Below are 20497 nucleotides of genomic sequence, written 5' to 3' on the forward strand. Positions count from 1 at the left end.
TGGCCAACATAGCGAAACCCGGTCTCTACTAAAAATACAAAAATTAGCTAGGCATGGTGGTGTGCACTTGTAGTCCCAGCTACTCTGGAAGGTGAAGCAGGAGAATTGCTTGAACCCGGGAGGCGGAGGTTGCAATGAGCCAAGATCGCGTCATTGCACTCCAGCCTGGTGACAGAGTGAGATTCCATCTCAAAAATAAATGAATAAATAAAAATATAAGAGAAAATAAAAATTACACAATAAAAAGTTCACCTTCTGGAAAATGCCCCCTCCTGCCCATTGCCTTTATAGATGTAGTATTTGTTTAATAGATGCCTCACTTGACCTTGAGCCGTTCATTGCCTCGTGCTTTTCATTTCTGATGCAGTCACTCAACTTTGGTACTGAAAAATAAAGTTAACCTTGTCTCATTAATGATATTTTAGTCTTCCTAAGTACACACTGTATCTTCGTCTTTCATGGTGACTTACGGAGAATAGGCATTAAGCAATACTCCTGCCAACTGGAAAGAAGCACAGTGATTAAGACCTTCAACTCTGAGACTAGGAAGACAGTTTTTCTGCCCCAACCCCACTTTCCTTCCTTGAGAGCTTTGTAAGTTTGAAATTATGAGTTTTGTAAATCCTTGGTTTCCTTGCCTATAAAATGAGAATCATACTGGTACATACCTCACTGAATGTCAATGAATCATAGTACAGTACCTGGCATACAGTAGGCACTCGCTAAAGGTTTAAAAAACATGTTTTGCTATGATTAAAAATTAATATTTGAAAAACAATAATAGTATCAAAGGCTAACGTTTTCAGATTTGTTGCTTTCTCTTCATTCAGCTTAACATGGACGCTGATACATATTGGAAACCAGACATAGACACATTTGTAAAGTCAAATTGCAACTGGAGTTAGTTTAAATGTAAGGGAAAGTTGCACAAGGCAGGAGAACAAGGAAACCAAGTGGGCATTTTGTTGTGACTTTGTATGTATCACACTAGGACTCTGCAACAGTGGCTCATTGACTGCTGTCAACCCTGTACTCACAGTGTCCTTTTCACCTCCCTCCCATCACTTGATAGTATTGGGATTTATGCAGGCATTTGCCATATCTGTATTTTAGGACATGCTTCCTGGTTGATGATGATTCTTTTAATGTGATTTGTTTTGTCCTTGTAAAATTCCATTTTCCAAACGTCAAGTTATGCTATATGATACTCCAGGTTATCCATCACCTTGATCTGGCTAGAAAAACACCTGGAGGGTTTTGCAGTGAAGCCATTCCACAAGGTAGAGTTGAATAATCCATTTGGGCCAATGACTCTCACTCATGACTTTGAAAACTCTGGCAGAACTGGTCCCATGATTGTGCCCTGGTGCATGCAGTCTGTCAGTGGCTTTTTAGTTGAGCTTCACAGAGTTTCTTTCTGTACTTGAGGAGGTATATCTTCTATTTTATGGAACTCAACATGATGAAGGAACATCTATTTATACAGGGTTGATTCAGCTTTCCTTCCCTTGCAAAAGAGGGGTCTGCTTGGAATAGACTCTTCGACCTTTAAGCTATATGGTTTTCTTTAAGGATCAAGCCCGAAGTATTCTATTTCAACTATGTTTGGAAAATATTGAGTTAAAGTTTCTAGGTCTTTGAATAATCTTTGAACCAGGACTCAAGTGGCCAATTCTAGGGCCAGGGCAGGGAAAATACAGGATAAGCCCAAAAATAGGAGGTGCTAAAAAATAAAATATGATGGGAATATGGCAGAGTGACAGAGAAATTCTTTTGAAGGGGTTTCCTACTGCGCAAATCTTGGACAGTCTGAGCATCAAAATACATAATGTTAGTAATGGAATCTGATAATGGATTGAATAAACAGAAACAAAAATAAACAAGTCCACGGTGACTCACGCCTGTAATCCCAGCACTTTGGGAGGCCGAGGCGGGTGGATCACGAGGTCAAGAGATCGAGACCATCCTGGTCAACATGGTGAAACCCCGTCTCAACTAAAAATACAAAAAATTAGCTGGGCATGGTGGTGCATGCCTGTAATCACAGCTACACAGGTGGCTGAGGCAGGAGAATTGCCTGAACCCGGGAGGCGGAGGTTGCGGTGAGCCGAGATCGCGCCATTGCACTCCAGCCTGGGTAACGAGCAAAACTCTGTCTCAAAAAAAATAAAAAAATAAATAAACAAGTCCATATGGGTTTAAATAAATGAATGAATAAATGAATAAACTGCAGCCCAGGGAAAGCCATTCCTTACTCCAGAATGCCATTAATGAATATAGAAGGAATGGTGGAGTTACAAAGTCACCCAAGGATACTAAACTAGTGAGTCAACATTAAATGAGGAGCAGGATTTCTGTGTCATCTCAAAGTATCTCTCTGCAAAGTACTTTTTAATTATGAAAGGAAAATTAATAACTTTATAGTTGAGAAGCCCAATAGTTACCACCTGAGCCACATGATCAAGATAAATACCTCCGATAGCAGGATAAACCACATAATGTGTTTGCTGATATAACGCACTGAGAAGATATAATATTACTGCTGTAGTAACCTGCCTAAAATGCATCACCTGAATCTAGTCATGAGAAAACATGAGACAGACCTCAGTATTTTTTTTTTTTTTTTTTGAGATGGAGCCTTGCTCTGTGGCCCAAGCTAGAGTGCAGTGGCACGATCTCGGCTCACTACAATCTCTGCCTCCCAGGTTCAAGCAATTCTCCTGCCTCAGCCTCTCCAGTAGCTGGGATTACAGACACATGCCACCGCAACCAGCAAATTTTTCTATTTGTAATAGAGACAGGGTTTCACTGTGTTGGCCAGGTGGGTCTCAAACTCCTGACATCAAGTGATCCACCTGCTTTGGCCCCCTAGAGTGCTGGGATGACAGGCGTGAGCCGCCACACCCTGCTGACAGACCTCAATTCTATGAAATTTCTGCCCTATACACTTCAAATTGTCAGAGTAAAGAAAGACAAAGGCTGAATAACTGTTCCAATTGAAGAAGCGGGTAGAAGAGGTCAGTGTAAAAAGACATGTGTAAAGAGACAACCAAATACAAAGTTTGATCCTAGCTTAGATTCTAGACTGAGAACCAGAAAATGATCTGTAATGGACTTGATTTGGGCACTTGCCAAAACTTGAAAATAGTCTGTGAATTAGATAATAGTACTGTTTTAATGTGAAGTTTGCTAATTCTAATAATTATTCTGTGATTATGTAAGAGAATGTCCTTATTCTTAGAAATTACACACTTAAGTACTTAGTGGTAAAGGGGCCTATTATCTCCCATTTGCTCCCAAATGATTGAGGAAAAAAAGTATTTGTGTGTGTGTGTGCGTGTGTGTGTGTCTGTGTGTGTGCACGCACGTCTATGCAGAAAGAGAGGGCAAATTAGGTATAGTATAAATAATTGGTGGTACTGGGTAAGGGAGACAGGGAATAGTTAATAGATCCCTGTTTTATTTTATTTTATTTTTTTTGAAACAGGGTCTTGCTCTGTCGCTCAGGCTGGAGCGCAGTGGAACCATCAGCCTCAGTCTCTTGGGCTCAAGCAGTCCTCTCACCTCAGCCTCCTGAATAGCTGGGACTACAGTCACCACCCCTGGCTGCTTTTTTATTTTTTGTAGAGATGGGGTCTCACTGTGTTGCCCAGGCTGGCCTCAAACTCCTGGGCTTAAGCAGTCCTCCCTCTTGGACCTCCCATAGTGCTGAGGTTACACACATGAGGCACCGCGCCTGGCCCCAGATCTTTTCTTCAGCTTATGTACGCCATGTTTCTTCATAGGATTGCTTTAGAGTAAGCATCACTTAGATTCACATTTGAAAGAACACACTTTGGGGAATGTTGAAGGGAGGACTCTGGAATCTGGAGCCCAGACTGTTGAAGGGAAGACTCTGGAATCTAGAGCCCAGACTGTTGAAGGGAGGGCTCTGGGCATGGCTTATTTTGAAGGTGAAATTGATGGTAGCTACCCCAAACACTCGTCAAAGATGTTTTTGGAAAATAGTTTCCAGTCTCTGTCCAAACTTGGACATCACCACCGCCAACAAAATACGTTTCAGTTCACTCAAGTCCAATTCCCTCAGCAAAACCCCATCTACTTATTTGTTCTTATATTTTAGAGCGCTTCAAACATTACCATAATTCAGTAGACTACAACGTGAGAAAAATAGTAAGAAAATTTGATAATTTTAGACCTGTGCTACTGTCCTTTTTATGAGACATTTTATTATCCAGATGGGTGGAGCCATGACTCAAACACATTTTCTAAAAATGCATTTTTCCCCGCTTGTAAATGAAAGTGCCCTTGAAGAGGTCTTAAAGTATTTTGTATCACACACTATTCGGGTGATGCATTAAACAATGCTGTCCCTGCATTTGGGTTGAAGTATAAGAAAGCCTTCGGTGAACCTACTTAATTTGAGGACCTGGGTTTTAAAAGGAAAGTGAAGTGTAATTTTCTGAATACACCTGTGTGAAGTTTCTTTCTTGGGTTAGTAGTATTGTACCCAAAGCAATTCACCTAATATTAAACCATTCTAATCTGCCCCTTATTCAATGGATTTTTCTCTAAAAATTCATGATGTCTAAAGCTGTCCAAACCATAAGGTAACATATTTGTAAGAAACTGCCAGAATGGGTGCAAATTCACAGTCTTAAGAAAATGAATTATCTTGAAGAAAGAAAATTCTCCAAAAGAAATTACCCATCCTTCTCCATGTACTTAGGTATCTGAATTTTTTCTAGGAAGTGTCCTGATCTGGGCTATCTGTTTTTACTCTGCAGAAAAGAAATGCCATCGTATTCTTAGCATTTGAGTTAATTCAGTCATCAGAACTCTGTTTTCCTTTGACCTATACTTCAGTTTGTCATTCTGACTTAGCTTTGCCTGCTGGGACTTCATTGCTCAATGTCAAATCTCCAAATCTATGTGGGTTGTGGTTGTTCAGTTTGTTACAGAAAATAGCATGGTGCCTTTTGGAAAAGTGGGGAAATAGAGGTCATGAAAGAACTAATTATATAGAAGATACAATTTTCTGTAAGGAGTAGCATCATTCTAGAAGATTCAGTGAAATTACACACTAGGAATTTTAAGATGTTTGCCAAATGTTAATCTTAAAATATGATGATGATGATGGCCAGGCACAGTGGCTCATGCCTGGAATCTCAGCAGGTTGGGGGGGCCAAGGTGGGCGGATTGCTGGAGCTCACGAGTTCCAGACCAGCCTAGGCAACATAGTGAGACCCTGTTTCTAAAAAAATACAAAAATGAGCCTGACGTGGTAGCGTATACTCGTAGATCCAGCTACTTAGGAGGCCATGGTGAGAGGATCGTGTGAGCCCCGGAGGTCAAGGCTGCAGTGAGCCATGATCATGCCACTGCACTACAGCTTGGGTGACAAAATGAGAACCTGTCTCAGAGAAAAAAAAGTGTATATATGATGATGATGATGGCAATTTGTTGAGCGTTGATGAGGTCTGACCATGGTGCTATGTGGTATATATTACATTAACTTATTTGAGCCTCACAGTTACCCCACTAAGTGGAAATACTTGACTTTACACCTAAGGAAGCTGATGCTTTTAAGTAAATGAGGAGGCTGGAATAGGAACCCAAGTCTATTCTTTTTATCAATATGGAAGCTTTTGGGGATACCCTTTGGTTCATTTTTGTTCTCTGCATCTTTTTTTTTTTTTTTTTTGAGACAGAGTTTGATTCTTGTTGCCCAGGCTGGAGTGCAATGGCATGATCTCTGCTCACTGTAGCCTCTTCCTCCTAGATGCAAGTGATTTTCCTGCCTCAGACTCCTGAGTAGCTGGGATTACAGGCATGCACCACCATGCCAGGCTAATTCTGTATTTTTAATAGAGATGGGGTTTCTCCGTGTTGGTCAGGCTGGTCTCAAACTCTCACCTCAGGTGATCTGCCTGCCTCCCAAAGTGCTGGGATTATAGGCATGAGCCACCGTGCCCAGCTACTCTCTGCATCTTTTTAAATGTCAAGGTGTGTGTAAGCATTAAAGTTGTATAATGATTCTGAGTTGACTTTCCTGTGTTCTGCTTCTTGAATAAGAAATTCTAGTTAGGCACAGTGACTCACACATGTGATTCCAGCGCTTTGGGAGGCTGAGAGACACAGACCACTTGAGGCCAAGAGTTTGAAACCAGACTGGACAACAAGGCAAAACCCCATCCTTACAGAAAATACAAAAATTAGCTGGGCGTTGTGGCATACACCTGTAGTCCCAGCTACTCAGGAGGCTGAGGTGGGAGGATCTATTGACCCTAGGAGATGGAGGCTGCAGTGAGCCGTGATGGCAGCCACTGCATTCCAGCCTGGGCCACAGAGTGAGAGTGAGTTTTTTTGTTTGTTTGTTTCCAAAAAAAAAAACAGAAACAAAAAAGAAAACATAATGCTAACCAAATGTAAGAGGAAGTATTTAAGGTTAAGATCGGGATGAAAGCACCTGGATTTTGGATTCTCTCTGATGTGTAATATTTGGCAAATTAACATCAAATTTCTGAAGCACTATTTCCTCATCTATAACTGAATATAGTATTTTCTGCCTTAATTTTTTTGCATAGGTTGATAAGAGAATTAAGCAAAATAACGTGTGGGTTAGCTTTTTATAAAAGGTGGTTAGAGCCATTAAAATTTTGCTTCTTAATAGGGAAATTTCACCATGACCTGCGTATTAGAAAATAAGAAAGCATTACTTTTACTTAATTTGGGTGACATGAATGCATTGTAGTTATGTGAAAAGATGGGATACATTCTCAAGTATCTAAGGGTAAAATGACATGATGTCTAGGTTTGTTCTAAAATATGTTAGCAAAGGGCTGGGTGCAGTGGCTCATACCTATAATCCCAGCACTTTTGGAGGCCAAGGTGGGTGGATCATCTTAGGTCAGGAGTTCAAGACCAGCCTGGCCAACATGGTGATACCCCATGTCTACAAAAATACAAAAATTAGCCAGGCATGATGGTGTGTGCCTGCAATCCCAGTTATTCGGGTGACTGAGGCAGGAGAATTGCTTGAACCTGGGAGGCAGAGGTTGTAGTAAGCTGAGATCGCACTACTGCACTCCAGCCTGGGTGACAGAGCAAGACTTTGTCTTAAAAAAAAAAAAAAAGAGAAAGTTAGCAAAGGAAAAATATGGATAGGTGAATAAATTTGGCAAAATCTTAGTAACTGGAGAATGTACATTTATTGTGCTATTCTCTCAACTTTTGTTTATGTTTGAAAATTTTCCTAATACATTGTTTAATTGTTCTTACAGATGCAGATTTTCTTTTACAATCCAGATGACTTTGACAGCTTTCAAACCGCAATTTCTGAGAACAGAATAATTGGAGCCATGGCCGTATTTTTTCAAGTAAGTTAACAGTGGCTGAAGTACTTCAACCAAAGAATTCTTTGAGTATTTTTTTTGTAATTTGCCAAATTGTTCCATGTTTAATGAATGCATCTGTTTTCTAGTTCACACCTGTCCAAATGAAAGATATTTCATATTGTCTAATGTGTGATTTAAAATGTAAATAAGTATGTTTAGAAACATAATGAAAATTTTTGCATGAATTATTCTGATTTTATTGTTACTTGACTGGTGCACAGATTGAAGAACACATTTATCATCTAAGTTACTTCGCCGCTAAAGCATTTGAACAGGTTCCTTCAGCATATTAAGAGACTGATATAAAAAAAGGTGTTTTTTTTGAGCAACTTTAAAATTTGACATTACTTGCAAGTAGGTTAATAAATAGCATCAGTCACTTTTCTTAAGAGACCCCCTTTCTTTGCCTCTCAGAAATCCCCATGGTAACTAAAGTTTCTGGTGCGACTATCTCTGCGTTAGTACGTTTATAAACTCTTATCCTTCCTTCCTCTCTTTTAATCTGATTATGTTGATGAATGCTCATAACTCAGTGTTGATTCTGCCCCTAGAATCCAAATGTTGCATATTTTGATAAATAATGCTGTTCAGGTTTTTTAAAAAGTCAAATCAAAGTAGTGTTGATCAGTAAGTGTGTTGACCAACTTGCCTGTAGGAGACCTTGGTGTTTTTTTGTGTGAAAGGTAGTCTGAGTAGTAGGCATCTGTGATTTGTCTTTCAATCTTAAAGTTGACCTAGCGACTACATAAAGGTATTCATTTCACCAGTGAGTCTCTGTGGAAAATGGTGGCTTTTTGACAACTAAGAATGTTAGATGTAAGAGCCGTCTCCAACACATGTCTTTAACATCTGCCTTTTTGAGCAAGTTTCTTTGTCATTGAGGTGGAGCCATTCTTGTTTGGAGTATGTTAATTTCACTACCCTTCTCAATGGGTGACATGTGAGTGACAATTCTATCCCTTTTAACTACCTTTCTCCCTTTTCTCAAGGGAGATAAAGGCTCAAGTGAGAGATTAGATATGAAAATTTGAAAAGCTTGATATTCTACCTAGAATAAGAACAGTGGTTGTCAGTGTTGCTTATGGCACTGGTTTTCTAACAGTGGGTTCTGTCTTACTGTTGAGCTATGGAATTTTTCAATAAGTTCTGATCAGCATTTTAGAAACAATGACATAGAATAATACAGAATAGGAAAGAAGTCAGAAAATATCACATAGTAAGGATAAATGTATTTGTAGAACTTGTTTATGCACAGTAACGCATACTGGGTGTGTACTGGGTCATGATATAATGTGTATTGCTTACTGTGAGCCACGGTCAGATATTTTGGAAGTCATCTGTTTATGCTGTGTATTGGCTTAATTTGCGCATTGTTCTCCAACACATCTCTTTTTCCTGATTACTTTTCATGAACACAATAGAGTGTAGTGTTTTAAGAGCTTGTTCACTGGAGTCAAGATATTTGCTTTTGAATTCCGTGATTTCTACTGCATAATGGTAACGTAGTTATTTAAACTTTTCAACCCCGGTATCCTTATCTGTGAAGCAGAGAGAACAACTAATACATCATGTAGATTGTAGTGATTAAAGGAGTCCCTAGTATGGCTCCTGGAACGTAGTGGACACTTGGAAAATGCCAAATAATATGCATTTGTAGCCCTCCATCTGTTTCTGTGGGATGGAGACCCCCGTGGCATACATACTGTCTTTTCATGAACAGAAGTATGTTCTGGACACTGACCTATTGGCAGATGACTTGAGTTCTGTTTAGACCCCTTTTGTTCTGTTCCTGAACTGTGATGGGTTTGCCTTTGGCAGCACTGGGACCACACAAACTGCTCTTAAACAATTCCCATGTGCTGGCAAACACCTGCTTCTCTGTCATTGCTCCCTTGGAATGCAGCTTTTCATGCAGCTGGACCTCCGCTCCTGTGGCCCTGCCATTAGATCCACTCTCACTTTCTTCTGTCTCACGCCCACCTATGCCCAGTCCTACAAGATTCTACTTCATAGGGCCCCTTTCTTAAAACAAAACTTAAAAAATTTTAAAAATGTTTTCATGAGTACTGGAAGGACTAGTTTACAGCATGCTCTACCCAAACACTCTGTTTTTTTCAGCTCCATAAACTTTGTTAAATATAAGACCAATTAGAATTTTAGGCAGGCAAGACACATGGGTGTGCAAATCAACAAAATACCACACTGTGAAATCGAGGTTTTGAATATTTAAAGTATTTCGAGGACACGACTACTAGTTGGCATACAAAGACATTTAATGTGCATTTCATTTGTTAGGTCCTTTTCTCAATTTGGCTTGCTATCCTATAGACACAAATTAGAGGTCAGATGATAAAAAAAAAAAATAGAACATAATTTTATGTAGATAGCAGCTGTATTAAGCTGCTTCCTTTGTCTTACTTATTTATTTAGAGACAAGTCTCCCAGTTGATCAGGCTGAAGTGTAGTGGTGCAATTATGGCTTGCTGTGGCCTCCAACTCCTGGGCTCAAGGAGATCCTCCTGCCACAGCCTCCCGAGTAGCTGGGACTACAGGTGCAGGCCACCACGCCTGGCTAATTTTCTTATTTTTTTTTTGTAGAGACAATGTCTTGCTTTGTTGCCCAGCCTGTTCTAGAACTCCTGGGCTCAAGTGATCTTGCCTCAGCCTTCTGAAGTGCTGGGATTACAGGTGTCAGCTGCTGTGCCCACGCCTTTGTCTTGCTTGTAAGCACACATGCCTTTTGTACAGTTGAATTCTCACTATGTTGTCCATTGCAAAGAAAAAAATTTTGTTATTCAAATTTGGCATTCTAGTTCTCATTTTTTGATATTTTTGCGTTTTGAATCTTTCTATAAGAATGATAAATTTGAGAGTTTGATATTTCTTCTCAAAATAGAGGAATCTCAGTATATATTTCCAAATTCAAACCTGGCATCTTACATTTTGGTATTGAAGAAGGGTTTGTCATCTATGTATTCGACATCTGTTCTGTGCCAGGAATGGTACTAGTTGCTATGTTAAACGTCATAAACACAATCTTTTCCTGTGCACTACAACCGCATTGTCATGGTCCCACAAATAATGACTAAGAAGAGTTGAACTCCTCTACTTGTAAAAAAGACTATACTCTGACTCGATGCTTATAAAAACATATATTCATTATCCAGAGTGACACAAAGAGAATGACCCAAAAGCCCAGGCCTAGGCAAGGCCAAGTTCTGCAGAAATACCAGTAGTCCAGATGCTGATTTACTGCATACACTGGAATAATTTTTTTACTGCTTCAATTTTTCACTATCTCTGCTTCATTTTTTGTTCTCAACGTGTGCCTATTATTCCTGGTAATTTTGGTTTTCTCTCTGCCTTTTCTGTGCTTGGATATGAGGAAGTTCGTAATGTTGCCCCCCAGAAAGCACAAAATAGGCAGAAATGAACCCATACCTTGGCCTAGACTAGAGGTTACTGGTACTTTGCCCTCTTGTGGCTCAGAGGAATGATTTGTTGAACCTACACTGTGTTTATGATTCTTTCCTTTGGTTAAATATGAAAGGTTTTAAAGAAAATGTCTTGATGATGTCACAGTAATCGAGATCTGCCTAGTGGCTACTTTGGAGGGAGTGTGCATTCCCATTGCAACAAAAATCGTCAAGCGAGCTTATTCATGTGTTCACGTCAATGTGATCGTCAGATCATGATGCCTGGCCTGGACCTCAGTAACTCTGAATGGCAGCTGATATGTTTTGGTAACAGACAGAGTTGAGGGTCAGTCTCAGTGCTGAAAGATGGTGAGCCAGGTCCGCCCTTGAGCACAAGTGAAGGAAGCACCACCTCCATGTGTGGAAGACAGTGAATCAGGGCAGCGGCATCTCGGCCCACACAGCTCTGGAAGGTGCACTCCCTTTGTAGCCACTGGTAAGTGGAATATTTATTACAGTTTTCCAACTCATGGTAGTAATGTGTCTGAAGGAAGGATCACCTTTGGGCTTTTTTCCTATGGAAAGTACAGAGGCATAGGTAAGAGTGAAGTTAGGGGTTGTAGGAATTTGTTGTTAAACCACTCAAGAGAATAAATACTTGTTTAATTTATGTAAGTACAAAAACTAAAATAATTACTTTCCATTCGTTAAAGTATAACTTCTCCTGTTCTCTCTTGTTAACCTAATTTGAATGCCTGTAAAAATATAAAATATGAAAAGTTTTTTGGTTGGTGTGATAGTAATTGCGGTTTTTGCCATTAGTTTTAAAGGCAAAAACTACAATTACTTTTGGACCAACCTAAAATGCTGTTTCAGAATATTGTATTATTCTGATAACACCCTATGTGGGTTATCTGGTGAAACAAATAAATATTAAAACCCATTTGTTTACATGAAATGGAATCAGTGGAATGATCAGGCAATGTGTAGAAGAATATCTTGCTTTTAATAAACTGTAATTCTCTAACAACCAGTGATGATGGCTTTTTTTTTTTCACGTTTGTTGGCTGCATAAATGTCTCACACCAGTTAGAACAGCGATCATTAAAAAATCAGGAGACAACAGATGCTGGAGAAGATGTGGAGAAATAGGAATGCTTTTACACTGTTCGTGGGAGTATAAATTAGTTCAACCATTGTGGGAGACAGTGTGGTGATTCCTTAAGGATCTAGAAATAGTAATACCATTTGACCCAGCAATCTCATTACTGGGTATATACCCAAAGGATTATAAATCATTCTGTTATAAAGACACATGCACATGTGTGTTTATTGTGGCACTGTTCACAATAGCAAAGACTTGGAACCAACCCAAATGCCCATCAGTGATAGACTGGATACAGAAAATGTGGCACATAGATACCATGCAATACGATGCAGCCATAAAAAAGATGAGTTCATGTCCTTTGTAGGGACATGGATAAAGCTGGAAACCATCATTCTCAGCAAACTGACACAAGAACAGAAAACCAAACACCACATATTCTCACTCATAAGTGGGTGTTGAACAATGAGAACACATGGCTAGAGGGAGGGGAGCATCACACACCGGGGCCTGTCTGGGAGGTGGGGGACAGAGGAAGGATAGCATTAGGAGAAATACCTAATGTAGATGATGGGTGATGGATGAAACAAACCACCATGGCATGTGTATACCTATGTAACAAACCTGTGTGTTCTGCACATGTACCCCAGAACTTAAAGTATCATTTAAAAAAACAAAAATTAAAAAACTATAATTCACAGAACAATTTCATTGGTTTCTTTTTAAGTCGATAGGAGAGTGCCCAATACTCAGAATGACCTTATCTTTAATTAATGCTATTCTTTTCAGTCCAAGAATCTCTTATCATCACCCTCAGAATTGGGTTCTGATGTTTCTGCCTTGGCTTCCATCTATTTCTTCACCATTAAATGCTTTCATCTACTTTCCCATCAGGACCAAAGTGTCTTTTAACCATGCAACCTTCATAATGGATTTCAGTCAGATGCTCATAGAAGTTTGGTATCCCTGTTCTTTAGCTTGGATTGTGTTTTTTCATGAAGTACATTTTTATTGAATTTGTTATCTTGAGGGGACCATCTCATTCATTTCATTACCCAGTTGCCATTGTCATATAAATGCTTGAAATTTCATTTATATTTCATTAGTTCCATTGAACTTTGGAATTATAAATGCATGATTCTTCAAGATTGTCCATGTTTAGAAATGTTTCTCATGTGACATTGTTTCCAGCTTCCTTTTTGGCTGTGTGGTCAGTTCTGGATCATTGCATCAGAAACAAAGATACAAAATTATTTTCATGCTTGTATCCAGAGATCTAGTCAATAGGTATATTTCTTAATACATTTGAGAAATAAGTGAATTGCATTTGATTTATTCATCATTCTTAAAGTGTTTCTTATTGACAAGCTATTTTCACCAACTCTATTGTGGTTTCCTCATTTAATGTTCTGCTTCTACTGGGACAGTTGAGCTGCCTTCCTTTGTACCAGTATTTCTTCGTTTTTATTTAAATTCTACCCGGAATATGACTGCAGTCCTTTGGTTTTTCCCTCAGGTCTGTAGAGTCATTTGCCCTCTTTTCATTTCTGCCCTTCTTTCTTAGTTGAAAAGAAACTTCAGAACTCAAATGTTTTGCAAGTTGCTAACCCATTCTTTATATCATGTCGGTGTTACAGACTGCTTAATTATTTTTCTCCATCTGGAGAGGCTTAGTAATTAAATGAAATGCAGCACCTGGGATTATTTATAGACATTGAGAAGGCAGGAGGAGTTCTTGATGACTCATCCATCCAGGGCTGGCGAGGAAACCTTTTTCTCCACCTCCCTGCATTTCACCTTCCCCCTCCTTCCCTACCATAGGCAGATAGGATCTGTCCTTCCTTTGACCCCCTGTGACTCGTAGCATTCTGTCTTGTATTAAAGCTGTTATTTTACTTGCTTTCTTCTGCCTTAATACTGTGAGATCACTGAGGCCTGAGAGTCCTTATTCATCATTATGTCTCTTGCACACAGCTAACACTGTGGCTTGATTGTGTAAATACTTAACTGAATTCATGGAAACACATTTAGGCTCCATTGTCTAGATTGGAAAGGTAGAGCCTGATTGCTTATCAACTACGAATTATGAAAAATAGGCACTCGGGGGTGTAGCACCTGAGACTACTAGAGTATAAACTCTTTGAAGTCTGTGTCTTGTTCCTCTTCTTTTTGTATCCCACCCACCTACCTTTCCCTAGCCCTCACAGCAGTGCCTTGACCTCAGTTATTGTTCAGGAAATATATACTAAGTAGGTTGAGCCAAAGGAAACCTCTGTGTTTTATCACATCATTAATTATTTGGGTTTTGAAAAGCATATATCTAATGGCTGCGTAAGCTTCACCCCAAAAAATGTTGTTTATATCAGAAGTGTAAGATTCTTGAGATGGTCAAAAACATTGAATATGAAGACTGTGTGATGATTCATTGCAGATGGTAACTCTCTTACCTGGAGCTCGATTGGGTCTAACATGTTAACACTCCATTCTGTAGTGCATTCAGAGGCCTTAAAGGAGTGTTTTACTATAAAGAGTATCTGGGTGTATCTTTTATAAGGTTTCCCACCAAAATGGTTTTATCTCAGTAGGTGATGAGTGACAAGGGTTTTTTGGATTATTTTGCTGATTTTCTTTCTGGTTGTGTCTGCCTCTTGCATTTTTTTTAAACTAGGCTCTGTCTGTGATAGTTGATGAGCTAGTTTCTGTGTGTTTCAGTGCATCTGTTTACTTTTCCTTGCTCTTGCTATTCTTTACATATCTATGTTTTTCTGCCTCTTTTTCCCCTTTCTCCTTTAGATTTTCTGTGCAAACAGAATGTAAGATTTTCTTGCTTATTTATTCATTCTTGCATTTATTCGCTAACTCATTTGTTCACTCTGCAATATTTATTAAGCAACTTCTCTGTGCCATGCTCTATGGAAATCATGAGATATCCTCAGAATTGTATCTTGCCCTCAAAGTAATTGAGGGACAGTAAGTTTTCAGAAGGGCCTTACAATTCGTTTTTCAAAAGTAGCTTCATTTTATCATTGGGAGATAGGGGAGGACAGGTCAAGTCAGGCAGATACAATCTTAAGAGAATAATAAAAGAATTATATCTTGTGTATATTTTTAAAATGATAAATATTTCATTTTGAGAGTATGAAGTTCCTAGTTGTAAATTTTAGAATTGGTCTCCTCTTTCTCCATTTTTCTTCTATTCTAGTACTAAGAAGAATACCACTATTAAAGTATAATTCATTCCTTTTATTCATGGTGACCTAAATTGATCTTTTAATTCTGTTTAACTATCCCCAAAGAGTCTTTCGTTTTTTTTTGATGAAGAATAAATTTTCTATCATGTTACAGATAGTTTTAATTTTTTTTCTTTTCATGGTTCTGATGGCAGTGTAAAACAAGGGCCTATAACTCTGGGAGGGGGGAGAGAGAGAGAGAGAGAAGGGATAAATTAGTAAATTTTATCCATCTGCCAAACTCCCACTCCCACCTCCGACCCAAAAAAAAAAAATAACTATTTTTGGGTCTGAGAAAATATGAGTTTGTGTTAGAGAATGGTTGTGGATTATTTAAAACTTCCTTCTTAGACTGCTTTACAGGATAATTGCAGTAAACTAATATAATTCCTAATTTATTCCTTTCTAGTTGCCGCTGTTTAAATATCATCCTTTTGACATTTTCCACATCCTTGGTTTTATCCAGATATAAGTTCAATTTTTTCACTACATTACCTAGATATGTGATTTCAGAATGTTTTGGGTTAAGAAGACTTTTTAAAATATACACACAAAAATTAAAATACGTATGTTCCAATTAAACTATTTTAACAGCTAATTGATTTCATAGAACTTACCATTAAGTGAAAGCCAGAGTCATTCTTAATGTTCAGTTGCAATTTTGGAATAGATTCGCGGATGTACAACATTGAATTTATAGCCTATCAGGTGTTTTCAGCACATCTCTTGTCTGCAAATGGCCTTTAATTCAAATTTCCTTTTAGTGGACATTACAGAGGACTATTTAATTATTGGCGAAGCATTACATAATTAAGAGACTTTGAGTTCTTTGAATGTGACCATGTGAAAATCTATTTTAATTAAATCATTGCACTTCAAGGACGTTACCAAGTACTTTGCTTTTGTACATCATCGAATGATAGTTTAAAATTGTTTTGGCTGTTAGTTTTGATAAAAGTCACAGAGTCTGATTTTCATAAACTCAGAGGAGATCTTAGGCACTCTGTAGTAACCTCCCTAAAATGACAGGTGACAGGCCTGGCCCTCTGAAAGGTTAAGTGACTGACCATGGTCCCCTAGCTCTTTGCAGTCTGTCAGGTCAAGAATTTGAGCTGTGTGACTCCCAATCCGGAAGCTTTGTTTTTTCTTGAATTTGGTCTTCCTGGAATATGACCTAGTAGGATGCTTTAGCTGATTAGACTTGATGTGAGAGCTCCCGAATTAACACACATTATATTCACAAGCCTCCTTACCTCTCTCTCCTTCCCCAGATAAATTAGTTGACAAGATGTTTCTAAATCGAATACAAACACTACTAATAAAAGTTAACATTTGCTGGGAATTTAACTCATGTAAAACCCTAATGGCAACTACTGTACAATATCTTACTTAATCTTCACTGGGGCCCCTCAAGGTATTATTACCTCCATTTTATAGATGTGGAAGCTGAGACATGGAGCTTTTTTCACTATAAATTACTCAAAATTACACAGACCAATAAGTCTCCAGGGTCTAGGCTCTCAGTGAAGAACTGAATAGGAGAAGTTGGGTTTTCTGTTGAACAGGATAGAGGGAGAAGTGTATATTATTGGTCCCAGTTATTGTCAGATGTATGTAATTGCTTTCAGGCCTCTCAGTTTTGCTGATAACTGAAGAGGTATTTTCTTGTAACTTAAAATTATATTATTCTTCTTTTTGTCCATAGTTTAAACCTTTGATCATGAATTCTCTTAGGCTCTGTATCTGTAATTGTTTTATAGATTTGATGACAGCTTTTTTCTTTAGTGTCCTCCTTTTTATAAAAAGGCTATAAAGAGTATAGAATGAATGGTGTGGTTATGTAAGCATAGTATGAGTGACTGGGGTAAAGATTTGAACTTTGAATTGAATGTATTAATTTTTTAATGGCAGTGGTTCTGATGCGGGGAGGGAGGGAATGGGGGATTTTGCCCCACAGGCAATGTGTCCATGTCTGGAAACACTTTAGGTGTGTCAGGCCAGAGGCATGACTGGCATCTCACGGATAGTGCCCAGGGATGCTGCTGAACATCCTGCAATGTACGGGAGAGTCCATCACAGCCAACGTTTGGCAGCCCAAAATGTCGGTGTTGGCTGAGGTCAAGAAACTCAGCTTTATGGTCATCAACTAACTAAGTGACTGAAGACACCAGAATATCTTCATTTCAGTAGAGGGGGTCAGTTAGGGCTGTTTCGGTTGTTTTCTGCAGGCTGAAAGCCATAAGTATAACTAATATCCCAGCCCTAAGAACTCCAGTAGTCCCTGGCTAACCAAGACTTGGACTACTGGGATTCCAACATAAGATGCAAAACTTGCGTGCCAAAATATTCAAATCTGCCCTATTCCTACATACCCTAGGCTCACCTCTTCCCCTTTAAATTAAAGCACCCACATGGGTATTTGTTTTCAGACACTGCAGTAATTTTCAAAACAAGCACCAATTTAATAGAACATTGACTTAGATGTAGAAAGGTAAACAGAGGTAAGAAGGTAAGAGCATGTACAAATGCTTTTGAACTTGAAATTAGTGAGAGCTAGTTTAAAAAACTCATAAGAAGATCAATGAAACTCCCTTGCTGAGATTGTAGGAGAACCTGCTTCTGCAAATCACAGTACTACACAGTTTCCTTAGCACTGTAGAAGGATTTTCCCAGGGCAGCATTTTTTTTTTTTTTTTTAGACAGAGTTTCGCTCTTGTTGCCCGAGCTGGAGTGCAATGGCACGATCTTGGCTCACTGCAACCTCCACCTCCTGGGTTCAAGCAATTCTCCTGCCTCAGCCTCCTGAGTAGCTGGGATTACAGGCATGTGCCACCAGACCCGGCTATTTTTTCGTATTTTTTTTTTTTAGTAGAAACGGGGTTTCACCATGTTAGCCAGGCTGGTCTCAAACTCCTGACCTCAGGTGATCTACCCGCCTGGGCCTCCCAGAGTGCTGGGATTATAGGCATGAGCCTCCGCGTCCAGCCCAGGGCAGGATTTTAAAATGATTAATGCTGGCTTATTTTAGAGGGTTATTATTGTCTCTTGTGAAATCATTTTGCTATCTGGCCATCTAGGCATTGAGGGCTAGAATTATTATCCTGTTTTTTTTTAGCTGTATGCATCCAGATGCTACTAACCTATGCCAGTTTGAGAAGAACCTTTTGATTATCTTTTGATTTTGTTGTTCAGGGTTTACACTGAAGCTGCTGTTTGTTTTCTCTGTCTACAGCATCTTAACCTGTATCATGTGTCTGAACCCATCTGAAGCCCAGAACTTTTGTTCTTTGTCTTTTCTGGGGAATGCCTGCCTGTCTCTTCAGTGTCCTTGTGACCCACATTCCCAAAGCAGATGTCATGTACATCACATAGATTATATTTTAAGACAGACCAGTCTGCACAGATCTTTCTGATTTTATGGAAATACATTCAATCATTTTTACGTGATGTGATAGCAAACTTGGAAGAAACTTAATTTTATTTATCCATGTGAGACTTTTCATGATTTTTCCCATGTTCCTCTTTTTCTGTTAACATCTTGATCTCGGTAACACTGTTTTGCAAATTGTGATATTTTTCAAAAATGCAGCTCCAGTGGTTTGCAAAGGATTAGGAAACAGTCTATTGCAAGAATGTCCATGATAGAAATATTTTATCCTTCCTGCCTTTTAACTTGCCATAGGTCAGAATCTCAATGTGATAGAGTAAAAGGCACAGTAGTTGGTGCTCATATAATCTCTTTATTATGATTGTACAGGTGTCTGCTGAGAAAATTTTTAGCATCAAATCCCCGTTTGGGGTCTGTTGGGAGCTTTGAGCATACCTATGCATTGACTCACCCGGACTCACTGGTACAGCAGATTCTATTTTTCTTAGGCTCATTTTGTTCTCTGAGTGTGTATTAAGTTAGATGATATTTGTGTATGTGCAAATTCCTAGATAGCTTATAAAAATGAAATAAGAGAGCTAACTAATTTAGGTCTTGCTTATTTAGAATTTGGATTTGTCCGAAGTTGATGTAAGCCAAGAATTACTTATGCATTTTTAAGAAGGCAGTTAATTAGACATATCAGGACTATAAATAAAATTGCAATGGGAGGAGTTGCTTACTCCAGATATCAGCTGGGCATTGTCAACCATTTTATGTGTTATTCATTTAATATAGCCCTTTGGTTATAACAGAGGACCTTACGTGTTCACGCAAATGGATTTGGTGAGAGATACTTCTAAAATTACACTACCGGTAATTGGTTTGCCCTACATAGAATAAAATAAAATGTTCTGTATCTGAAACAATACTCACTTCTGACTCTGATCATTCACTTCCAGGGACTTCTCCATCCATATTGCTGAGGTCTTACTCAACACTGCAACGTATTCCCTGGTAGCTCAGCATCCCTGAACACCATTCTAATGAGGTTTCAGTGAATTACTTCTATTTTTAGGCACTCTTCAAAGGTGGCTGCCAGACACCAGCTCTAGTTTTTTTTAAAAAACCGAACCGCTTATAGTGTTTAGTGCCAGATGCTTTAGCAATGCAAGCAGCTAACTAACACAAAGCCAATTCTAAATCTTTTAGGAAAAGAGATGAATGTTTAGCGTCATATCTGAACTTAGTAGCTCAGACTACTCCCCTGCTGCCTTTTTATGGCTGTCAGACCAAAGTTTTGTGGTTTCTCTCTATTTTGAATTTTATAGGTGAAAAATGTCCTCATCCCACTAAAACAGGTCAGACAGATAAAATCCAAAGTCCTCTCAAAAGAGACTTTCAGTGTCTGATTCTCTTTGAATATTAACAGTAGTAAAAATAACAATAGGTGATATTTATGGACTCTGTTCATGTGTCAGCTCCTCTGATAATTCTGCCAAGCATTCTATGTGCATTTTCCCATTTCATGCTCATAACAGCCCTCTGAGAAGGACATTCTGATTCTAGAACTTTCCCCAGATGCTAAGAGTCCCTTTGATTCTGAAGTCAATGTCTAAGGTTTTGGAGTGTGGCGTCTATGTATAAATTCAAACTTGTCATTTACTGTCTTGTGCCTTTGGACAAATCTGTTTAATCCCTGTCCACTTCAGTCCCTTTGTCCATAAAATGGAAATACCAATATCTGATTGATTTGCTGTGAACTTCAAATGAGATAATGTCAATGAAAGTACTGTGGAGAGGTCTTTGACCCTAAAGACATTTTGATGATAAAAATAGTTTAAGTAATAATTTTGTTCATGATGATAATTAGCAGTGACAAGGTTTGAAATGCCAAAATAAAAGGAAATACTTTGAACCATTACTTCCCCCTACCCTGAAGTCTGTCCCAGGGCATACACACTGAAACATATTGCTTCGAT

The 20497-nt window shown here is 38.8% G+C and overlaps 1 protein-coding gene across 2 annotated transcripts in view; it reads left to right on the top strand.

The window, feature by feature from the left end:
• Positions 1-20497, top strand: part of PTPRG (protein tyrosine phosphatase receptor type G) — a 765140-nt gene that overhangs the window by 536839 nt on the left and 207804 nt on the right. For both annotated transcript variants that reach the window (XM_064367285.1, XM_064367284.1), the window contains exon 5: positions 7284-7379. In XM_064367285.1, the coding sequence (XP_064223355.1) occupies positions 7284-7379 (96 nt within the window). The remainder of the gene's footprint in view (positions 1-7283; positions 7380-20497) is intronic.

The sequence above is a fragment of the Aotus nancymaae genome, unplaced genomic scaffold, assembly GCF_030222135.1.
Source record: "Aotus nancymaae isolate 86718 unplaced genomic scaffold, 86718_ANA_hifiasm-v0.15.2.pri h1tg000067l, whole genome shotgun sequence".
In the NCBI taxonomy this organism is placed as follows: Eukaryota; Metazoa; Chordata; class Mammalia; order Primates; family Aotidae; genus Aotus; species Aotus nancymaae.